The 13746-nt window shown below is 39.2% G+C and overlaps 1 protein-coding gene across 1 annotated transcript; it reads right to left on the bottom strand.

Moving 5' to 3' along the window:
- Window positions 1–7220: 7220 nt before the first annotated feature.
- LOC141008950 (uncharacterized) lies at window positions 7221–13316 on the bottom strand. Its single transcript, XM_073481323.1, has 2 exons — window positions 12628–13316; window positions 7221–9701 (listed from the first exon to the last, which is right to left on the bottom strand). Exons 1-2 carry the CDS (start codon window positions 13148–13150, stop codon window positions 9070–9072), a joined length of 1155 nt encoding a protein of 384 aa, XP_073337424.1. The 5' UTR covers window positions 13151–13316; the 3' UTR covers window positions 7221–9069.
- Window positions 13317–13746: the final 430 nt, after the last annotated feature.

Genomic DNA, 13746 nt, shown 5'->3' with positions numbered 1-13746 from the left:
TTTGTAGTCATTTATTTTAATTGGAAATATTAAAATTCTGAGTTTGAATTTGTTCTCCAAAACTACATAGTGCCCCTTTAAAGTCAATGTATGATTGTTTTCACATTTCAGTGTATTTATTTGTAACATTTACATTTAAAAAAAAAAATCTGTTTTTTCTACCAAACTTCTACCAAACCAAAACAAAAAAAAAAACCCTTGTTACTCATAAAGTACCTCATTGTTTAAAATCCTGGCTGAAGAGTGATAAAGAAGCTGTCAGTGGATGTCGTCAGATACATATTGATGTGTGCTTAACAAAAGAATAATCATAAGTTATTAAGATTTAAATGGTTTATTTAACAAATTACATTTTCTTGTGCACGAGAAAAACAATTCAATGAGAAATTCATTATAGATTTTTTGTATTGCTCTGTGAAGACTGCACATGACTCATGCTGTAAACCCGTGGACCTGCATGAAAAATCACCATTAGCAAGAAACCTATCAGAAACCTGCTAGTGTCTCCAACCATAACTGTGGGCTACAAAGTATTTTTAATCCTGATAATTAAAAAAAAAACAACATATAAATATACCTGTTAACCTACATACTACGTGCTTCAGTTTGTTTGTAACTCTCTTGATTAGTTTGAGAACTTTACACTGTAAGTCTGACACCAAAATTCATGATACTCTTCATAAAAGACTTAGTACTAATGTACTAATGTAAACACTGAGGGTGTATTTATGTGACAGGCTGCCTTTCTCTAGTTTAAACATATAGACACAGGCCATCAGGTTTGGTTAGCCCTGGGTTGGGAAATTCAGATTGATGATCGGTCCTGAAAAATGTCAGTCTGTGCCGACTAAACATTAGCCTACTGGGTTCCATGCTAACTCACCCAAAATCCAGGACTTTCCCCAGTTTATGTCATAGATTTTCTCAAAAGAAAAAGAAAAAGAAAAAATCATGTTGCAACTTCTATTAAATTCATGGGACCTTGCATGACCGATAGCTCAATACTTTTTAAGTTATGAATATTTGAAGTTTGTCCCTCTGAGCCAAATTTCAGCATTTTAAGATATCGCTTATTTTTCTCTGGATTGAGTTGAAATTTGTCCTGAAGATCAAAGAGACACTAAGAAAACTTCCCAACATTCTTTCAGTCATTCAAAGAGCTGCTGCTGTTTTTACCAAGAACAAGATATCTGTCATTTTCAAAAATTCAAATTTCCACTAGTTTTCTCTTTCTTGCAACCAAATTTTGCTTTTGTGTAGTATTAATTTTGTTCTATCACATCTTCTAGTTATTTAGTCCTGTATAAAAAACTGAGTGCCACAGATCTTGCTAAATAAGCTTCAGAGCTGAAAAAGCCACTTTTTGGGTTATTTTGACTGTTGATTTTCTCAAGAGGCTTGTTTTAATGTCTTAGTATGTGAATGTATCTACATATATATATATAAAAATTAAAAGATGTTATATTTCTCCTTCATTGTTTATGAATTTTTTTAAATTAGCTATTTTTCTCGCACTTTTCACTGACTAATGTTTCATTCAGTGGTTTAATTTCATCTGTAGATATTTGTCCTGTGTTGATTTCAAGATTTTCTATCTGTCTGATACCCACTGAGCCTGTTTTTCGTTGGGTTGTGGAAATTTGCAAGTTACATTTTGTAATGGTTTGGTTTGTTGCATATAGGTGATGTCATCGTGTTCTGTGTGTCTAGACAAAATATTAATTTTAGTTCCTGAGCTCAATACACATATATTATTTCACAATTTCAAACTCTCTGAGCTAATTTCTGACACCAACAACTCACCCAAACTTTTGAGAAAATCAACTTCTCCATAGGCTGTCTTGTGACAGCTGGTCTCTTCTCCATGATCTCACTATTATATCAAACTGCTTAATGATGGAGTAAATCATGACTGCACTTTTTAAATAATTCTGGTTATATTGCAAACCACTTTGGAGATTCCACCCAAACCAGTTTCAGGTGGGATTGTCCCAGACTTTCTGTATTCTGTCATTGCAACTTGATTATGTCAGAAATGAGGTCAGATGTGAAATAATTATGGCTGTCATAACTAAACACTGCTGAGCATACTGAATGGAAAAGTGACAATTCCCACTCCAGTCAGTGTTTCTAACTGTCAAACAGTCAACATTCTTTCTCAAACCAGGAATGGGTTGTGATTAATAGTCAGATGTTATACCCTCACTACCAGACGCTGTCATTTCAGCATGATTGACATCAATAGCATGGATATTAGCAGGGATAGTAGCTGTTACTCAAATATGAAGTCTTCTTGTGTATTAAGGAGCAGCAGAGTTTGTTCATGGTCAAACTGTAACCTGTACTGTACATTTACTGCCACTAGACAACCTTTCTGCTGAACGTTTGGTCTGCTCCGGTGGCTAACAGCTGTCTGCTCTGCTCTGAGCTGAGCCACCGACCGTTGCTCTCCACTCACTGCAAACTGCCCTGTTCTCAAAGGAGCCACGGCACGCTTTAACACCAGAGGCCAAGCTTGGTGGATGACATAAATTCTCAGATTCTACTGTGTTCCATTCACTTTTAGAGACAGTTTAATTGTTTTAAGATTAAGCATAAAATTAAGTTAGTTGTCAAAAATTTGAACACAAGAAAGATGATAAAAATACCAAAATACCCTGGAGTGGGGCTTCATGAAAATACCAAATGGAGCTGTTGACAGGAGCACCTCTTTGTGCAATTTATGCAGCAAGGGATTTTCTAACCATCGGAGAACTTCAAGCTTAAATATCACCTCCTTAAAATTTAGAATGTCCGTTTATTCATGAGTGAATCACACTCATCTACCAAAAAACATTTGCACCGAAATATTTTTAAATGCTTACGCAAATATTGGCATGTGATTAATTTTGATCGCAAAGCTTGTGATTAATGAGATTATTTTTTTTAATTGCTTGACAGCCCTAAAAAATATATGTTCATTGAGCTCAGGAATTAAGATAAATTTTTGTCCAGGCACACAGAACAGGAAGACATCACCTATATGCAACAAACAAAGCCATTTCAAGATGTAACTGACTGATGAAATAAAAAAGTTAGCTCATTTCAAAAAAACATAGGCGATGAAGTAATATAACATCTTTGAATTGTTTATATATATATATATATACAATGAATATCAACACTTTTACATACTAAAGTTTCAAGGACATTAAAATAATCATTCTTGGGAAAATCTACAGTCAAAACAGCCCAAAAAGTGGGTTTTTCAGCTCTGAAGCTAAATGTAACAAAATCTGTGGCACTCAATTTTTTATGCAGGACCACGTAAGTTCTAGATGTGACAGAACTATATACTACACAGAACCAAAATTTGGCTGCAAGAAAGTGAAAACTAGTGGAGATATGAATTTTTGAAAGTGACAGATTCTTCATTTGGGTGAAAAAAGACTTCCTGTTATTAATTTTATTACTGTAACCATTCAGCAACAACTATCTAAATGAATGAATGTTGCCAAGTTTTTCTTAGGGTCTCTTAGATGTTCCGGACAAATTTCAACCAGGTCCACTGAAAAATAAGCAACTGATGAGATTTAGAATACACACACACACACACACACACACACAAGGAATCACTAAAATGCTGAAATTTAACTCAGAGGAAACAGAATGATCCTGTTGGGAACAATCTGAGCAGGCAGTGAGTATCCATCCATTCAGCTGTCACTCTGCCCAGCCATTACTCACAGCCGGGGCTATTTATAGCGCCTGTACTATTAATACATCATATGTACCTGTTAAAACATCTCAGTTATCATTGTGAGACATCAGGAAGATGATCGATGAGTCATCTACAGAGCTCATACTGAAACAAACTTTATACAGTGCCTCACAGTTCAGGATGAAATGAAAGACTTCATTAATAACAAATGATCAAATTCATCACTCATGAATAACTGAAATAAAGTTTTTAAATACACCTTTGAGTAACATTATATAAAATGAACAATAGACTGTGAAATGAATAACGCAGTCAGTGAATTGCCAAACAACCTACACAAACAATGTTTGACTGTAAGGTTAGGTCTATATTTAATGTCCACCTTAGCATTTGCTGAAACCATGTGTAGGCCTGTTTTGAAGTATGCTGAGGTATGCACATTTTCTATTATAAATACCAGTTTATGTGTTGGGAATGACTTATGTGCATTCATACAACTGGTGCCTCATGAGAGCTGTAACCTTATAGTGTTGTGTGTTGTTCTTTTTGCAATTTATAAATGCCATTTATTTATAAACTTAATTTTAAATGACTTATGAGTGATGAATTGGGGAGTGATGTCATACCTGCCAACATTAGCCGGTGACAAGAGGGAGATTGTCTTGGGTATTGCAAACGGCCTACCCTCAACGCCCCTGACCCCACACAACCCTGAACCACGGATTAATGGGTTAATTCACCTGAAAATGAAACTTCAGTCACTATCTATTTTCCTAGTCCACAAAACATGTCTAGAGAGTTCCAGCAAAACAATATTGCAGCATTCTCCTAAACAACTGTAGAGAAGCGGTTGAGCTTGTGCACCCACTTCAGATGGGGTGTGCTTTAAGAACAGCAGCAACAGTGAAGATTTCAGATTTAAAAAAGGGTGTAAAAAATGTCTTTTCAGATCAGTTTGGTATCTCTGGGCTCCCGGAGACATGGATTACACCAGATGAGCTGTGCGGAGCAATTTTAAGTTTTGTTTTTTTCAGTTGTTTTCAGTCCCCATCTACTTCAGTTGTTTTTTGTTGTTTGCTGTGAAGCTCCAAAAAATGTCTGTGGACTACAAACTTCAGCTGACCTTCCGTCGGCACAGGGGTGAGGAGATACTGACTTAACTATCATTACTGAGTGAACTGTTCCTTTTACAGAATAAATACGAGGATGTGAGAGTAGAATGACTTTTCATTAGTCTTAAATTCATAAGTTTGTTCAGTCTCTTTCAACGTGAGCTCCATAAATGAATCACTGATCCTCAGGGTTATTGTTAGGGTTACGTTTTACAATGATAGCTGAGATGGTTTACAGGTACATGTGAATTAGTGATACAGAAGCTATAAATAGGTGTGGCTTTATGAAGCTGATGAAAAGAATACATACATACATACATACATGCATATCTCTGTCCATGTGCATACTCACATTTTTAGTCATTAATCTACAGTTTTTACATCTGGCCCAGCTCTTACAACCAGGGTAAAAGTGAGTGCACAGAAATGTCTCATATAATCCCTACTGCACAGGAAGAATGGGTGCAAAACTACAGTTGTTACAGTCGGTCAAAGTTGAAGCAGAACGTGGGTCTATAAACTGGGATGGATGTTCACAGGATAGTTTGGGAATAATTTTATTGTTGGTCTTTTTTTTCTCCTCCAACTATGTCTGGTTTAACATGTGGGTTTGTTAAAGACCCTTTCAGTCAGCATGTTCTCAAGCTATTCACCTGGTAAGTACAATATTATTACTAAAAACAATGATGGACAAAACTGCAACAAATACCCAAGTTGAATGAAACAGGTATTTCCCTTTAAACAATAAGTGATTTGGGAATTCTTTTATGTATTCAGTCTGGAAGTCAAGCAGGACTTGACATGATCATGTGATGTCTGGCACGTCAGGTTATGATTCTTAGGGTTGTTCCGTTAACAATACCGATATCAGAAATGTATGTGATACTGCCTAAAAATCTTGAATCATAATTGGAGAATACACAAGTCTATGTATCGATCTGATACCACAGAATGTATCTATTAGAAATGGGGCCCTGTTACTTGCCAGCAGTGTTGCACACACCTTATTAGATTTTTTACTGCACAAGTCATCCATGAACAGCAAGCAACTTGTGTAACCATAAATACATCCTTTACGAAAACCCATATAGGGTTAGTACAAAGCTGATTGAAATAATAATATATATTGTTTAACACACTGGTAACAAAACAGTACTCTTTATCCATCGATTCAGGTATAGAGAGTATGGGAATCAGTATCAGTAAATGTTATCAGAACGTCTCTAATGACTCTGTTTTATAAATCAGTAAATGGATGTAGAAACATCTGTTTACAGTGATACTTGTACCCGCTCCAGCACTCATCAGACCTGTCTACTGGAAGGCAAAAAGGACACAGTGCAGTTTAACTGATTCTGTTTCATCAGCGAGGTTCTCCAACAGCTTCAGAACAGTTGACATCGCCTGTGACGTTATGGAGGGCTATGGCTATTCAGAGCACCAATACCACAAAATCATCACATGTACCTGCAATCCATCAGTGTTGTAATATCTCAGTCATCATTATTAAATGTCAGAAGGATGATCAATGATCAATCTGTTGAGCCCATACTGAAAAAAATGAAAGTGCTTTATGATTCTGGATTAAATGAAATTTCCTCAATCATTTATAATTTAAATTAGCAATAAAGAAGTTTTTTGCTTTGACTCATTATAAAGTAAATATTAATGGCACAATTTAATGGCTGTAGAATAATGACACAATCGGCGTTTAGATTGGTTCACTATAAACCCCACTTTCACTGTGCAGTTCTGTCTGCCATGAAATCTCCCCGGAAAATGAAGGCTGCCTGGTGATCCAGTCAGGCTGGCAGCCTAGTACCAGTTCTATCTGCCTTTACATCTCCACTTTAGACTAAATGAATGAATAAACTCTTTTGTCCTGTGTTGTTACTCTTAGGGAAACGTAAATTACCTGGTTGTCTCAGCAACAGCAGCACCAACAAAAATACGAACTGGAAGCCCTCGTAGGGGAAAGTTTCCACTTAAAGTTTATAAAAGAACTGCGTGTGACTGCAAAATAATGACACAATTGGTGAAGAACGACCTAAACACAGTGTTTCACTCTAAGGTTACATCTCTAACTTTATATTTCATCATTTCACCTGCAGCTTTCTCTTGAAAACCATGTGTATGCCTGGTCTAAAGTATGCTGAGGTACGCACATTCTTCTTTTATAAATACCAGTTTATGTTTGGGAAAAGGCGTACCTATGGTTTTTTGCATACACACGGTTTATACATCTGGCCCCTGGCTTGTACTGCACCACAGTCTTCCTTTAAAATAGCATTTAAGTCCTGTGTCATTGTACATTTAAACAATCTTCTTCACTTAGGTTTCTTACTGCCCAGGTTCAAATCCAGCTTGAAATGACCTGTGAGTGGATGGACAGTGTGTTCTCAAAGCAGTAACTTCAAACTGATTTATTCCACTTGTACCAAAATCTCACACAAACATTCTGCTTGTTTTCTTGCTTAAGTGACACATAGAGAAAATAAATCCAAGATGCCACTTTTTATGGCTGCACCATTTGATCAAAGCGAAAAAAATACTAGACGTCTTCATTTAATACACATTTTCATGTTAAAGGGATATGAGTTTGACATATATGATAATTTTGGAACCTTGGGTCATGACTAAAGTGTAAATGAAATGTAAACATATGCAGATGATTAAGGTCCACAGAGTCGATGAGGCTAAGGAGATGCTTGATGAGGAGTACAAAACAAGATCAGTCCCACTGTCTCCACACTGCAGCTTCACTGCTGCCTGCTGTGTTGGATGAGACTGGGATGAAACACTGTTGAACAAGTTACTACTAATGGTTTGTTAGTAAAGGCCTCAGTTTGCTTCAAACGCAGTGCTTATCGGATCGTCTGGCAGCATCTCAAAACACCTTTCTGACAGCAGAATCAGCTGCTTTCAACTACTTCTATAGCTTTCAGACGTTGTATAAACTCATTTGTTTAAAGCATACTGAGGCCTTAAAGGATCATTTCACCCAAAAATGACAATTCAGTGTTTATCTTCTCATCTCCGTGCTGATGGAAAGTCAGGTGAAGTTTCATCGTCCACGAAACATTTCTGGAGCTTCACAGCAAAACAGCGTTGCAGCATTCTGCCAAACAACTGAAGCAGCTGAAACTTGTTTTAAAATGTAAAAAAACAATGGGAAAAAAATTAATTGACTCCATACAGCTCTTCTGGTGTAATCAAAGTCTCCAGAGGTCCAGAGACCCCATATTAAAAAAAACAAAAAAACCTTATTTACACACTCAACACATGGTTGAGTTCATGAACCCACTTCAGACAGGGTGCATGCTAATGCTTTTAGCTTAGCAGCTACAGTTAAGTTCCAGCTCAAAAAAAGGTGTAAATAAAATATTTTCAAATCAATTTGGGATCTCAGAGCTTCTGAAGACTTGGATTACACCAGATGAGCTGTATGGAGCCATTTTATGTTTTTTTTCCATAGTTGTTTTATGTTTTAAAACAAGTCCCCATCTTCTTCAGTTGTTCAGGAGAATGCTGCAACATTGTTTCTGCTGTGAAGCTCCAGAAATGTTTTGTGGACTACAAAACTTCACCCTTTCCATCTGCATGAGGGTGAGGAGATAATGACTGATTTCTAATTTTTATTTGAACTGTTCCTTAACGGGCTCACAATTACCTCCACCCTAAATGCCTGCTGTTTTGGACCTGCCGTGTTACCATGTGTACAGTGCTATGGTAAGCTCAGGTCATCATTAAACACTTTCCATCAGTTTAGCCCTTGAAATAGCTTTGTCTAGGTGGAGCTCTTAGATAAATGGGTCAATAATGTGTCTCCCTAGAGAGGTCATCGTGTACACACACCATCTTCATACTCTTCAACAGCAGGCAGAGCAGTCTCCAACATTCCCTGGTCCATTTGTACAACATTTCCCCCTTTGTTAGTTCAAGTTAGGTATCTAACACTGATTAGATAACTTGCAGTTTTCGGTCAAACATTTTGTTTGATAACCGTAATGATGGAGTTCCTCTCGTCCCTTCTGAACATGTAAGCCATCCCTTTTGGTCCACAGACAGTGACAATGTCCAAGCTGAGTTTTGTATTTGAGACGGAGTGAAACCTCCCATCTGATCACAGCCTTCTCCATCTTAGAAGGGCCACTGATGTCGAACCATCAACTGGTGGTTCTGGAAAAATACAGCAACTATGATTCCACAGAGCACCCTCTGGCCTGACCTGGGTCCAAATCCACCAGACCCTCCATCCTACGTGATGTACTCCTCGTCATCACTAGGTTCTGATTTGATGTGGTCCGGGTGGAGTAGAGGAAAGTGTGGTGCTGTAGTCCTGGTACACACATACCACTCCTTAATGTTAGATAACTGAGGTAAGGCTGGATTGACTGAGCGCTGGCTCCTCCGCGGGGTCCTGCCGCTCTGCTGCTTCTGGGCCAGCTGACTCTTCAGGCCTGACAGAGAGAGATCCAGAGGCATCGTCATCGGAGACGAACTCCGCAGCAGCAGCTTATGGTCCACTTCGCTGGCTGAGCTGATATCCAACTCGTGACTGGACAAATGAGGAAAATGAGCAATTCTGTTGGCAGGTGATGGAGAGTGGCGGTTTATTTTAAGGTCTAGGGGCTCGATGAGAGCCTGATGAGGTTGTTGGAGTTGACGAGCAATGGAGTCGTACGCATCCTGGGGTTCAGAGGTAGGTGACGACTTGACGTGAACCTTCATGTGTTTGCGTAGGGAGCTTGGGTGGGTGTAGGACTTGGTGCAGCCCATGGCCTTGCAGTCGTAGGGCTTTGAGGCCGTGTGGACCTGTGAGTGCTTCTTCCGGTCGCTGCTGTTGGCAAAGCGCCGCTCGCAAAACTCACACTGGAATGGCTTCTCGCCTGCAACACAAAAATCAAATTCACCATTATCACAGTCCATAATGGGCCCTAACAATCAGTACGGTTGAAGGGACACTCCACCAATATTTAGACATACACATCTTATTTGACCTATGGTGTGTTGAATGTAATGAGCCACAAGGAACCCTGACATATTGTATGTGTTGCTGTATTCAGGCAAAATAGTTCTGGAAGGAGATAATAAGAAGTCTTGAGGATTCTTTAGAGATTTTGTTTGTGAATGTTCCTTTTGTACTAATGGAATTGTTATTTCACTCAGATCATTCAGATCTTAACAAAGGACAAAGCAGTCAGAGGTGTGTATGTTACAAGCAAAGTTACTTTTTGTCTTAAAATGGGAGTAAACTTGATTGAAAAAAGAGCAAACACATGAAAGGGAAATGATGTCTGGAATCTTGTAATACAAGAAGAACCAGGTAAAGTTCAAATATAGATCCAATCTGACACTTTAAGCTAAAATGAGTAGTAGTAGTAGTAGTAGTAGTAGTAGTACCAGCAGCACTGGCTTTCTGTATGAATAAAGAAACGGCTCAACTGACAGAAACTTTACGAAATATAAACTTTCCTACTGATATGTATTATGATAGAAAATGTTAAGACTTCTGTGCAGGAGCTTGTCGACAGTGATGAGACATGCTACTGTAACAATTGTCAAGGTTACAAGGAAAATGTATTGTCATTTCTTAAAACACAAGGTTTTTTTCTGAAAATAAGTTTTGAAACAAAGGCTACTAACTAGCAGTAAGCTAATGTTCCACACACGAACAGCTCACTCTTCTAGGCTCATTTGTGCTGCATTATTTGGGTTAGTTCAGCCATCAGTCCAGACATCTCTACGGCCAATATCTCCAAAACTCTGCAACTCGCACCAAAACAATCTGGATGGATAAACAGCACTACAGGTAAGAGAGATATATACTGATGTTGGGGTGAACTGTCTTCAACTTGATTAGGGTACATATTTGTCTCATCTTCTTATTTACGGACATGTCAGTGTGGAAAATATTCAATATTCGTTTTCACAGAAAAAACTATTATAAAAAGGACGATGGTTAGAACCAAACAATAGGGTTGGTACTGAACTCCGTACTATTAAGGGTACCAATCAAATTAGAGAGAAAGACAGAAGTCACCCCCTGGTTGTGTGTGAAGTTCCTGACCCACATGCTGTTTAGTTTACTAAAACAGCAGATATTAGTATGTCCAAACCGGCACCGGTTCATATGTGAACAGTGTGATTAAAAGGTATAATAACGTGATTTCGATATAATTTGAATTAACAGCTTAGCTCTGAACTCAAGTGAGTATGTTATCTGTATTTAGATTTGCACGTTACTTAAATGTTAGGTTGTTAATTAATGGATTTTAAACTCATGTGATTAATATGTCTACAATATTTGAGTCTGTTCGAGGACCTATGTTGAATATCTTCCACATTTTCTTGGGGTTGCCATCAAAAAATACTAAACCAGCCAAATGGATTTTTCACAGCCTGGCAACCTAAGAGATACTCGCACTGTTGACTCAGTTTAGAGCCCAATCCAAAATATCGGTTGGCTGATATTGCTGACCGATATTGGCCCATCACAGGTATATTGGCATGTTGTCCGATATATGCTGGTATGAGAATAATTTTTTTTTACAGAACATAACGCAGAAGAAGATGATTGAGGTTATTTACAATGATTGATCTCCCAGTGAAGTTTACTTATTTTCAGTGTCTGGATGTTGTATGGGAGTTTATTGTTAAACTGTAAAATATTGTGCCTTCATTGTGCATGTATCTTCAATTATAATTGCTAATATGTGCTGGGTGGGTGGTATGACCTTACAATACTATATAATACCATATATACCATGATATCTTAAAATCTTCTCAAAAGCGCTTCATAGATGTTCGGAACAGGTGAAAAAAGAAAAAATCGCAATGTTTTTGATTAAATAGACTCGACTTCGCTATCGACATCGCAACAATATTGTAGGGATGGCTCATTGCACTTTCACAAAATACTAACAGAATGGGATTTATGATAAATAATCATCAGTAATGTGGAAATAATGTACAAGTGAGTGATGAGTGTTAGAACATCACTTCACTGTAATGCAGCCGACAAAATCAGGAAAAAAACAACAGACGCCATATCACCATATAACAATGTTGAAAATCTAAGACGATGTATAGTATATATTGTAGAAATTGCCCCGCCCTGTGTCCATGTAAATATTCTATGGCTGATATTTCCATATCACAATATTCTTACTCCCTAATATTGCTAACGGTATCAGCCCCAAGAATCCACTGTGGATTGGGCTCTACTCATAATCAATCTATAAAGCATTAGTATATCATATATTGACATTATTATATCAACATTATTAAGCCATTATTTATGCATATAAACCCATCTTACAGAGCGTCTGAGCTGAAAGCAGCACTGGGTAGAACAGCCCCACTTGTCTGATTTTGGTTAACTGGGAAAAACAATAGAATTCCTGCAAAATCTATTTTTAGGCAGAATTCAAATTAAAGCCATGTGTATGTCTCTGCCCGCCGAATCCTGTATGTAGGCTACATCTAACCATTTGGATTCTGTGCTCATCCCTTTCCCCTTCCCACAATACAGCTGCTTCCTGTCACCTTGCATGACTCCTGAGCTGCAGCCTCAACCCCGTGATTCCTCAAGGAAACAAGGGAGCAATGAAGGGCGGATGTGCATCGGTACTGAACTGAACCTATGTAAACATGGAGGGGATTCCTAGCAGACTGGGAACAATCTCTATTAACATCTTTATTCCGCGTGTCTGTCAGGAGGCAGCTGTGTTGACGGATGCCGCGGATGTAAAGATTATAAAGACACAAGTATCACTGCGCTCCGTGTGCGCTCACACAAACATGAAACCCTACCAGTGTGCGTGCGCGTGTGGATCTTGAGGTTCTCGGAGCGTGCGAACATCTTGCCGCAGTTGGGAAATGCGCATGAAAAAGGCTTCTCCCCGGTGTGCACGCGGATGTGGTTGATGAGTTTGTATTTGGCTTTGAACGCCTTCCCGCCGCGCATACACTCGTCCCACATGCAGACATGACTGAGGCTCTCCAGCCCCGCTGCAACATGCTCGGTGGTGACGTGGTCCACCAGCTCGTGCATAGAGCTGAAAGTTTGGTCGCAGACGGATGTCGCCGTCCGCCCAAGCCTCTGTCTCGAAGAAGTTCGGTCAATCCATTTGCAGACGAGCTCGGTTTTGACGGTGGGGCCTTTGGAGAAATCCAGCAGGCCGTCCATTCCACCGCCGGCACCGCTGTCGGCACAAGCGGGGAGACTGGTGGCTCTCGAGTGGGGCGGCGAGACGATGCTCGAAGCCCCAGAGTTGTTGTTCCCCAGCGGAGAGACGAGGCCATTGTGCCTGGCCACTACAGCCGCCCGCTTCATGCTCAGCACGGCGGGCTGCCCCGCTCCTGTCGCCGACTTCAGTCCTCTCTTCCACGGAAAATGACTTCAGTCCAGGTGGCAAACAGATCGACGCTGTCCCGCTTCCTTCCTGTGTGTTTTGGTGAAAGGGAGAGCGCATGCGGCAGTGTCTTTACCCCCTGCTGCTCGCTGCTAGATCCCGAGAGTCGGAGCCTCCATGCTTTTATTTACTGTGTGAATGGAGGTGAACACAGGCGAAGGAATACAGCGGGCCGCGGCACAACACTGTGTAGCGGCATCCTTGTCTCCTTTCCTTCTCCCCTCCTCTCTTCATCCCTTTTGCCATTTGAACAGACCTAGAAAGTTAGTGATGGTTGAATCTAATCCAGTTTCACTGATTAGGCTGTACACACACGTTGGTCATGTGGACAACCTAGTTTGTCAGGCGACCGTTAATTAATAGCAAATTATGAAAACTAAATGTAAAATGCAGGCTGGTGACCTGTTTGTGTGACAGGAATTGAAATGTCACGTTTTCAGTACGACAAAGTATAACAATATATTGTTATTGTTATCATGAAAGGGGACAATATATTGTGTTAGATTTTGGATATCAT

Source organism: Pagrus major, chromosome 15 (assembly GCF_040436345.1).
Source record: "Pagrus major chromosome 15, Pma_NU_1.0".
NCBI lineage: Eukaryota > Metazoa > Chordata > Actinopteri > Spariformes > Sparidae > Pagrus > Pagrus major.
Note: the sequence above shows the minus strand (reverse complement) of the source record. Positions and strands in the feature narration are given on the sequence as shown.

Bases quoted from the DNA above. Each gene is read 5' to 3' on its own strand.
- LOC141008950 (XM_073481323.1), bottom strand. From the start codon at position 13,150: ATGAAGCGGGCGGCTGTAGTGGCCAGGCACAATGGCCTCGTCTCTCCG. The intron at 9,702-12,627 runs GTAGGGTTTCAT...TTTGTGTTGCAG, and splicing joins CCACACGCGCACGCACACTG to GCGAGAAGCCATTCCAGTGT.